Source organism: Cnephaeus nilssonii (assembly GCF_951640355.1).
Source record: "Cnephaeus nilssonii genome assembly, chromosome: 7".
Classification (NCBI taxonomy): Eukaryota; Metazoa; Chordata; class Mammalia; order Chiroptera; family Vespertilionidae; genus Cnephaeus; species Cnephaeus nilssonii.
In genome coordinates, this window is record NC_137078.1 from 32,215,114 (window position 1) to 32,225,728 (window position 10,615).

Sequence of the window (10,615 nt, forward strand, 5' to 3'; positions counted from 1 at the left end):
TTATAGAGAAAGGGCGAATAGCAGTATTAAAATATTTTTTCTAGTTAATTTTGTTTCAATGTGCACAAATCCATGCACCGGGTCACTAGTTAACAGATAAAACAAGAAACGTACCTAAATTCATGCTTCAGAAGGTTAACAAGGGAGTGATCATCATTTAAATTATCAAGAGTTGTTAAATAATACTTCATGGGAGGGGTGGCCCTGACCTCATCCTTAAAGGAGAAGAGTCGAAGAGCAGAGGATACAGAGAGAGATATTCCAGGTATGGCTAACATGGTGAACAAAACTCCAAAGCCAGGAATGAGTTTGGCCTGTTTGGAGAACATTGCAGAAACTGGCCTATTTGGAACAGACACTGCCCACTGGCAGGCAGTGGCATATAAGATTAGCCAGGTAAGATGAGATCAGATGGAGGAAGACTCTGAAATCCAGGACAAGAAATCTGAACTGTGATAAGCATTCATAAGAAGGAAAAGAACTGCTTTGTTCTTTCTTTTCTTTTTTTTTTTTTTTTTTTTTTGGTTTGTTTTTGAAGATCGTAAAATACTTTGGCAATGTAGACTGGTCCTTTCCCTGCCTTCTAAAATTAGCCCACTGATTTCCCACTACCCAGCTCATATTACACTACCCTAGGTACACAACTATTAATCACTTCTATGAAGATAATGTCCCTACTCATGTTTGTACTGGCCTCAGGGCTCCAACTGTCTGTCAAACAATTACCTTCACAAGGTCTTCACCTATCCTACATCATTGGTCCAGCCTATAAACACTTATTGTCCATCCCATGACATGTGCAAACAAAGAATTTAAATATTACTCAATCCATGCCCTCAAGAAACTCAGAGTCTGATGTAGGCAGAAGCCAATAAAATGAACTAATACAGCCCTAGCCGGTTTGACTCAATGGATAGAATGTTGGCCTGTGGACTGAAAGGTCCCAGGTTCAATTCCAGTCAAGGGCACATGCTCAGGTTGCGGGCTTGATCCCCAGTAAGGGCATGCAGGAGGCAGCCAATCAATGATTCTCTATCATCATTGATGTTTCTATCTCTCTCTCCCTCTCCTTCCTCTCTAAAATCAATAAAAATATTTTTTAAAATGAACTAATACAATACAGAGTGGTAACTACTGGAGTAGAGGAATGCTTGAAGTACCCTGAGAGCTGAGGACAGTAACATCAGTTTGGAGATCAGGAAAAGATAGAAAACACTTAAAAGAAAGTGTTGACTGAACTGAGTCTTGAAGGAAAAGAAACGTCAAAGGGTGGGGAGGAGACCTGGAGATAACAGTGATTGCCATCAGACTGCAAAGGCTGGGCAGAAACAGCCATACTCAGAGATTTTTAATCCCATATGGACACATGGTAGAAGTCATCAAGTACCACACCATGAACACCATTTTCTCATGCTAAGAACTTTGTATTTTAGCATAGCAAAGTTTCAATAAAAATTTTTAAAAAATCACATTTGTGTTTCTTAAAAAGTGGGACACGGATTGAAAGGACACCACAAAACTTCTTCTCTTCCTAACATAACATACAACAAAAATCTGATGTAGGCTGCTATAACATTCAATTTATCTCCTGCTATCCATTCCTATCTCCAAACTAGGCATAGCACACATCCTTCAGAAATAAAACCTCCCCTAACTTCCCAAACACATTAATCTTTCCTTTCTCAGAACTTCTAAGGAATATCTGTCTGCAGTACACTGTGTCAGCACCTTACATTTTTGCCTAATTTACATTTACATTTCTTCTCTCTAACAAGTACATGAGTTCCCCGAGGAAGAAGAAAAAAAAGTCATCTTTTTTTTAATGTTTGTGTAATACACACACACACACACACACACACACACACACACAACTACCTTTCTTCGTCCCGTAGCACCTAGCAGAGTAATGTAACATTCTAAAACAGATAATGCCTTTGAACTGAATACATGGTCTCCTTTATCCATGAGTAAAAATATTCTACTATTCCCCATAAATGAGGAACAAAAGAAGATGTATAATTAGGAAAAACTGAGAAAAAAGTTAGTACAGTGACAGCAGGGAATGTATACAAGGGAACTTTCTGGGAAGAATAAATTGTTCTAATTTATGATAGGTGTGTGCTACACACCGTGGTGCCCATATATTTTATATATAAGTAAAAGTGCTCAAAAAGTCATCAGAGAGATGCAAATTAAAATGACAATGAGGTTTTACCTCACACCTGTCAAAATGGCTACCATCATAGAAATCAGTATGGAGTTTCGTCAAAGAAATTAAATAGGAACTGCCATTTGACCCAGTGATCCCACTTCTAGGAATATAGCCTAAGAAACCAGAAACACCAATCAGATAGCATATATGCACCCCTATGTTCATGGCAGCACAATTTATACCAGCTAAGATCTGGAAACAGCCCAAGTGCCCATCAGTAGATGAGTGGATAAAAAAGCTATGGTACATTTATACCATGGAATACTATACAGCAGTAAAAAAAGGATCTCTTTCCCTTTGAGGCAGCATGGAGGGACCTGTAGAGTATTATGCTTAGCCAAATAAGCCAGTCAGAGAAAGACAAGTATTACATGATCTCACTCATATGAGATAAACAAAATAAACTGATGAACAAAATAGATCCAGAGCCAGGCTGGTGTTAACTCAGTGGTTGAGCGTCAACCTATTAACCAGGAGTCATGGTTAGATTCCTGGTCAGGGCCCATGCTGGGGGTGTGACCTTGATCCCCAGTAGGGGGTGTGCAGGAGGCAGATGATTCTCTCTCATCATTGATGTTTCTATCTCTCCCTCTCCTTTCCCCTCTGAAATCAATAAAAATTAAAATAAAAAAAAATAGATCCAGAGATATAGAAACATGGAACAAAGTGTTAAATATCAGAGAGACGGGGGGGGGGGGGGGGGGGGGGGGGGGGGGGAAGAGATCAACCAAAGAACTTGTATGCATATATATGCATAATCCATGGACACACACAGATAATAGTGTGGCAAAGGCCTGGGGCAGGGGCGGGGGGGGGGGGGGGGGGGCTGAAAGGGGTCAATAGGGAAAAAGGGGGACACATGTAATACTTTCAACAATAAAGATTTTTTTTAAATAAAATATATATAACTAAGATCTGTACATTCAATATATGCAAATTTTACCTAAAAACATAAAAGTAAGGGATGGGGAGCACAGAGCTATAGATGAAACAAGACTTGAAGAATGTTGATGATACTCCTTGGGTAAAGTGTAGGGGGTTTCATTATATTATTCTGCATCTACTTTTCAAATATGTAATGTGTGAAAATTTCTGTAATAAAAAGTCATATATGTACATATAATTTAAATGGATGAAAAAACTGCATTAACAAAACTAAAAAGTAACTCAGAACATTAAATTAATTGTTCCCTTAATATCTGAAATAATGTGATATTGTAACTTTTAAAGTGGTTTTACTGGCTCTACGATTCTAAGAAATATCTTCTAAGGAAAACCTACTGTTGATAGCACAGACAAAAAAACAAACAAACAAACAAACAAAAACACGCTGAGAAGCCACAGGTTCCTTAGGCACCGGATAGTAAAATTAACTAGCCCTATTACCAAATATACTCAAAAAAGCCAGTACAATTTAAAGTGAGAATTTTCTAATCTTCAAACTGTGATGCCAAAAGGCAGCGACTAAAAAGGCATGCGTAAGATTTTTGGAAGTACAACATCTACAACGACAGGCTCAACACCATTCTTAATAGTTTTAAAATAATTCAGTAATTCTACCTCCGTAATTTAAGCGTAATTATAGGCTCACACTCTGCATTCTCTTCTCACAAATCAGTTTCTGAAAAAAGAATCTTGATCCCCCCCTACAACACACTTAACACCTGCAGAGCCGCGGGAGGGAACCTTGCTTTCCGGGTGAAACGCCAGGGCAGGCATTCCCTGGCCAACTCCAAGGTGACACCACTTGAGAAAGCAATTCTGCCAAGCGGATCCGGACAGTTTCACAGAAACCATTCTCGCAACTTTCAACAGCGACTACTAAGGAATCGTGCCAAACCTCGGAGCGAGGAGCGAGCAGCCTCCAGCCTGGCAAGTCCAAGTCCAATCAATCCCACCCTCAAACACACACACACGCACACACACACACACACTCGTCCACAAAGCAAATCCACCGTGTGGCAGGGGATGAGATGGCAAAACTAGAACACGCCCAGAAAGTTGGTAACAGAAAGGAGGGAGTCCGGGGACAGACACACTGGTTCGCTAGCGGGCGCAGAATATCCCACTCCCGGGGGCAGAGGAAGGGACCGGCCAGGCCGGCGGGGGCGCAGGGAGCGCGGAGGACGCCGGCGCCGCGGGCACAGCCGGGCGCCCTGACATTGGAGCCTGGCAGCAGCCGCGGCCGGCGCTCTCTCCGCCTGACCCCGCGGGGCAAAGGGACCGGTCCGCCCGCCGCCGGGCGGGGCGGGACAGACGCGCGGGAGCGTCCGCTCGGGGCCGGGAAAGCGGCGCGGCCACGGGCTCTCTTACCCTTGCAGGCCGAGGGCGCGGCGCCGCTTGTGGAGCAGGCAGAGCAGCAGGAACGCGGCCCCCGCCAGCGAGGAGTTTCGCGCCGTCAGGTACTTGCTGAAGGCCGCCATGGCACCGCGGGAACGAGCAGCCGGGCCCGGGGACGCGGCGGTGATTGCCTTAGTGCCGGAAGCGCGGGGGAGACTGGGAGGGGAGGAGCGCGGAGGGAGGGCGGGGCCGGCCGCGCAGGACCGCCCCCTGGCGCGCGCCCCGCCGCCGCGCCGGAGCCCACCTCGGACTTGGGCACCGCGGGAGCGCGCGCGGGCACCGCGGGGGCCGGAGCCGTCCCGGGCACTCTCCGCGCACGCGCGGACCCCCGCAGAGTCGCCGGGAACGCGGGCGTGGAGAAACCACCGAGCGTCCCGCGGCGCCTCCTGACTCCTCCGCTCCCGGTGCCTGCACCACCCCTCCTCCCACCTCCGCGCGCGCACACACACACACCCAGGCTTTCACAAGAACTGGAAAAGCGAGCCGGGCCTGCGCCGGGGATTTCGTGGGATCTGCCTCTCCACCCCCGGGTGATGGGCCGTTACCACCCTCTTAAAGGAGCCCTGGGAGGAGGGAATGGCCCGATCACAGAGCATTTACATAAAACGGGGGGCTCGGTCATCATTTACCCAAAACAACTGTCGGGAACCCCGACGTGTAAGGAGATGGGGAAAGAATGACTACAGATCCAAAACCTTTTTCCAAGCCTGTGTTTTCCGAACCATGGATTCTAGTAATTTCTAGGGGACCGTGAAATCAGTTTGGCAGATCGAGACCACTACTTTGTGTTTTAATGAAATGGGAAGGATCGAACATGATATAAAATCTCAGAATGCATCCCGGGTAAAGGAGTTCTTTGAAATTTTTATTCCAGTCTTTTGTATCTATGTGTCCCAAGTAGTAATATAAGATGCATTTCTTTACGTGGGTCTGATCAAACAAAAAGTTTGAGAAACAACTGTTCTTTGCAAAGAAGCATTCAGAAATAACAATCGTGCATTGTGTTAAACTGGCCTTACTCCCAGGACCTGAAGAGCATTCCAGATCACAGCATTCTTCTCCTGCCTGGCCCTAATGATGCAGAAATCGTGATTCCTAGCGTTTAGACTGGCATGTGTACAGTAACTTGGTCAGTTCCTCTCTTCAGTTGAGAAAACTGGAGAAAAGAAAGTGTGTCATTCAGAAAATGAATACATAAAACCTTGCATAATATGCACGCATATTGAAGTAGCCTGTGTGTTGAAGTAGCCCTCATTAAAATAGCCCACAAAACGTTGGTTTCAGTACAAGTGGGTAGTTGCCTAATACAGATGACAAGAATCACAAGGACCAGATACCTATACTAATGGTGTATCTCTGTGTGTATAGGGGTGTTCAACAGTCCAAATTTCAATGAACTAGAGCTTCTACTAAATTCTTCATTTGCCATGTATATATTTCATTACCTCATTTAACAATTGTGATTAGGTAAACCTGGCACAGTGGATACAAGGATGAACAGATTATAATCCCTATTTTGCAGAGGTGGTGGAGATGAAAAACATAGGGAAAATTATCAATATGGTAAGTGCTACATTGAAGGTATAAGCAAGGCACAAAAGAGTAAATGCTTAGTTTTTCTAAGTCTAGAGCCTTTGATTAAGGCTTGACACAGAAGATGACTTTGTAGCTGAATCTTAAAGACCAGAGAAGTGTTAGGTTTGATCAAGCAATTGAATTGATACCCCTCCCCCGGGAACTGGCTTTTCAGGTCATTTCACTATGGACATTCCCTTTGCTGAGACCACATTTCACTTGTGGTGACCACATTCTATTATCTCCCCTCCGGGTATGCATAAAGAAGTCTCCGCCCAGAAAAAAGCCCACCAAAAGTCCTTTAAAAGCTGCTGACTTCTGTCACTGGGTGCTGGAGCCATCCAGGCTCAGCCACCTGGTGTGCAGATGATTGAAGAAATTTGTAATCCCTCACTATTCTGCCTTCGTGCATTCCTCCTTCGGTGACCTAACAAGAAGTTGCTCAGAAGGGCAAAAGGGAAAATTACTAGTTGAGTAATAAATTGCTTAGTAATGTAAAAGTATTAGGATCCTTGGGAGAAAGTGACTGAATGAATCATTTTAGAGTCTGTAGCAGTGAAGGAATAGCATGCAAGGTGAGTCCAAAATGTCTGGCCGGCCCGGTCTATGTGGCTCAGTAGTTGAGTATCAACCCATGAAACAGGCACCGTTTGATTCCTGGTCAGGGCACATGCCTGTGTTGATGGTTTGATCCCCATATACAGGAAATAGCAGATCAATGATTCTCTCCCATCTTTGATGTTTCTTTCACTCTCTCCTTCTCTCCTTCTCTCTCTGAAATCAATAAGAACATTTTTTTTAAAAAATGTAGTCTGTATAGGAAATAGACTATATTTCAGAGGGACGATATATTTAGGAAGTAGACTGTAGTTCAGAGGAAAGATAAGGATTCACTAGGCAAGATATTCCAAAAGGTACCCTTGATCTAGAGGCATGGGTGATTCTAAAAAAAATGAAATTAGATAATATGAGCGCAAATAATTTTAGCTGTTCATAAAGCCCATTAGATAAAAATCTCCAGAGCCAAACCTATAACCCAACAAAGTTAGGTGTATTAACTTGCAGCAAAGGACACCACACAGCGGAAGAACTGTGGGCATGTCTCCAAAAAAAGGAAGAAATGGGGGTCATTATAGTATTAGGGGAAGGGGAGAGTTTAAGTAGGATCTAAGTGAAACTGTACTTAAGAGACTCAGATCTGTATGTAAATGGGTTAATATCAGACCTCAGTTGACAAGCAGACTTGGGGTTCTATTTCCATGGAAACATAAATTTAAGATTAATGTAGAATATTGTGTCCTAGAGTCCTTCTCTGAACCTATGCACTCACTCTAAATTGAGGCTGCTTCTCTAAGTGAAAGTGATTTGGGTAGTTTACATCTCCCATGCAAGAAAGGAATGCTCTGTTCACCCTAATATGAGTTCCAAACAACCACGTTCTGATAACCTATGTTTTTAGAGAACAAGTTTTCTCAGCATTGTCCTTTGATAATTAACCAAAGCAATTTTTCTGGCCATAACTGGTTTGGCTCAGTGGATAGAGCGTCGCCTGCAGACTGAAAGGTCCCAGGTTCGATTCCGGTCAAGGGCATGTACCTTGGTTTCGGGCACATCCCCAGTAGGGGGTGTGCAGGAGGCAGCTGATCGATGTTTCTCTCTCATCGATGTTTCTAGCTCTCTATCCCTCTCCCTTCCTCTCTGTAAAAAATCAATAAAATATATATTTTAAAAAAACAAAGCAATTTTTCTGGCTCACAGTTTATAATACTGAATAATTAAGAAAAAATATTATTTTATCAGATCTCCAGGAGCTCTGCCTTTTATAGAGTTTGACCTATCAAGACTACGGAGGAGAAGGTCATATGGAGTTAGGGACTCTGGAAAACCTCGTAAGAGATGTTGTGTTAGCCAGCCTCCAACACTGTCCTCAGTAATCCTTGCTTCCTGACATTCATGTCCATGTGTAATCTCCCTCACATCAGAGCTGGTCTGTGTGACCAAAAGAGTAATATGTGTCTTCTGAGACCAGATCATAAAAGGCCTTGTGGCTTCCACCTTGGTCTTTTTGCTTCCTTACTCTTGGGGAAGCCAGCTGCCACAGAGAACACTCAGACAGGCTGGAGGAGAATTGAGGACTCCCCCCCTCCCCCCAAGAGACAGCACCTGCTTGCCAGCCTTGGAAGCAGGTCTTGCATCTCCAGTCAAGCCTCAGACTGCTGCCTCAGGAGCAGCCCTGAGCCAGCTGGTGCAGCCAAGATGCTCCTAAATTCCTGACTCACAGAAACTGTGGAAGATAATAAATATTTATCATTGTTTTAAGCCAAGCATGTCAAACTCAAGGACTAACACAGGCCAAATAAACAAGGTTTAAGTTTATATGGGCCGCAAAAGCTTCAATTTTCATAGAAATGTAGGTTTATTTCGATAGAGACATGCTGAATACAAAGAGCTGAAATCAATGAGTAATTGTTAACATAAAATAATAGAACATTTTAATAAAAATTAATATTTTTTCTTGAACATTAACTTACCAGACACTGAATAACTGCACAAAGTAATAAGCGTTATGCAAATAAACCTTTTTTTCTTGTTCTCCGAAAGCGAAATATTTCCTGTTGCGCACACCAAACAAGTCAGTCCAAGACTAATGACATGGCAATCGGCTGCTAAAATATTCGCTGCTAGTATTAGTGGAGAGAAATGGTGCGCCTGTGCATAAGGCGCGTAAGGGAAATGCAACGATTACAGTCATCAGTCATTAGCGAACGTTGTAATTCGTTATTAATAATTATATATAACAGGATATTGTAAAAATTAAGTTATGAAATTTTTATTAAAACGTTTCTTACATACCGTTATATTGGCTGGGCCGCAAAAATATTCGCGGGCCGTGAGTTTGACATGCTTGTTTTAAGCCATTATATTTTGAGGTAATTTTTATGCAGCTGATGTAATCTGGGCCACACCTTGAAAAATAGATAGAAGAAAGGGGCTTTAGATATAATGAGAGCAAAGAAGTGGTATAGATGGAAGTTCAAGGAAGGGTGTGAAATAGGACAAATAGTTGAAATGATTAATGGAGGTCAATATTTAATGGAGTTAATTATTTAATGTTTAATTCAAGTTCGGGGTTGAGTAGTAACCTCAGCTTCTATTTAAGGAAGACCATGTTAGTGGCAGTGTGTAGGATGGATGGAAGGAGGAAACATCAAGCACAGAGAACAGTTTGAACACTCTTGAAATAATCTAGGTAAGAGGTTGTGATCATCTGAGTCAGGGCAAAACAGAGCAAACAAGAAGAAAGGACTTTGGATTCAAATGGATGGGGTGGGTGAGACTGTTATTTAGTTGGAAGAAAAATTTTAAATGGACGCTGAGATTTCCTGGTGGGGTGCCTGAGAGGATGATAATATTTACCTGAGAACAGGCGCAGAGAAGTCGTGTGTGTTTATCAAGGAAGGTAATAATATGCAAATGAATAAATTCCTCACTGGTTCCTCATCACCAATACCAACTCCAGGATGTTTAGCATCTTACATAAAGGCAGTTATGATATAAGCTCTGCCTACCTCCTTGAATTCCTGTCTTGGCACTCCTCCCCTCCAATCGATGTTTTCTACCTCTGCCCCAGGAGACAAAAGCACACTGCTATTCCCCTCTGTTGTCTTCCCTTGACTATGCTATTCCTTCTACCTAAAATACCAATCTCTTCCTGCCCTACCATCCTCACTCCCAACTCAGCTCATCCTTTAATACGAGGCACTGATGGTCTCCTACTCCAAACTGTGTTTTCTGGCCATTTCTACCTACCCCCCACCTCCTGGCAAGTCAATCACTTCCTCCTTTGTACTACTTCTGTTTCATATATAATTCTATGAATGTATAATAGGATGTCTGGAGAGGCATGTCATTGCTCTGACAAAGTAAACACATAAGTCACCAGGAACATACCATCTTTTCTTAGAAAGGAGTCCCTTGAGAAGCTCCTCTTACTGATACAAATGGAAGAAGAGTTAGGTACCCATTGCACCAGGGAGAGTATGTAATAAGACATCCTGACAAAACAATTCCTATTAGCCCTATTAGCCCAAACCCATGCAGGGAAAGTTTGCCCAGGAGAGCCTCTGAGAGGAAAGAGATTTTGATTTCAACCTCTTTCTTGTCCAGGTTTACCATGATTAGAACTGCTCTGATGACTGAGATAGTCCTGTCTCACTAGCGCAGGGTCCTAAAGAGAAACGCTTCAGGAGGAATAGAAATCTGGGCTAATGAACTAGTTCAACAGGAAAGCCTCATGGCCACAGGTAGAGCTGAGTTATGAAAGTCACCTAGGAACTACCCATGTTTTGGGGGGACAATGTCCCAGCATAGAGAAGCTTTGGGAGTCCGTGTTTCAGCCATTCTACAACCTGTGCACCTGGTGCACTGGGCGGTGCAACAGGGTGCTTGGGACTGACCGAGCCAACTTGCAATGGCAACACCAGCTAG

The 10,615-nt window shown here is 43.4% G+C and overlaps 1 protein-coding gene across 2 annotated transcripts in view; it reads right to left on the bottom strand.

The window, feature by feature from the left end:
* The window catches only part of ABCD3 (ATP binding cassette subfamily D member 3), an 86,515-nt gene extending 81,527 nt beyond the window's left edge, over positions 1–4,988 (bottom strand). Inside the window, exon 1 of one of the 2 annotated variants that reach the window (XM_079777584.1) lies at positions 4,526–4,653. Coding sequence is in view for 1 of the 2 variants with exons in the window: in XM_079777582.1 (XP_079633708.1) it covers positions 4,526–4,635 (110 nt within the window). In the remaining variant the exon portion in view is untranslated. Of the gene's footprint in view, positions 1–4,525 lie in introns of both variants that reach the window. The other variant, XM_079777582.1, reaches the window with a different exon arrangement.
* Between the last annotated feature and the right edge of the window lie 5,627 nt (positions 4,989–10,615).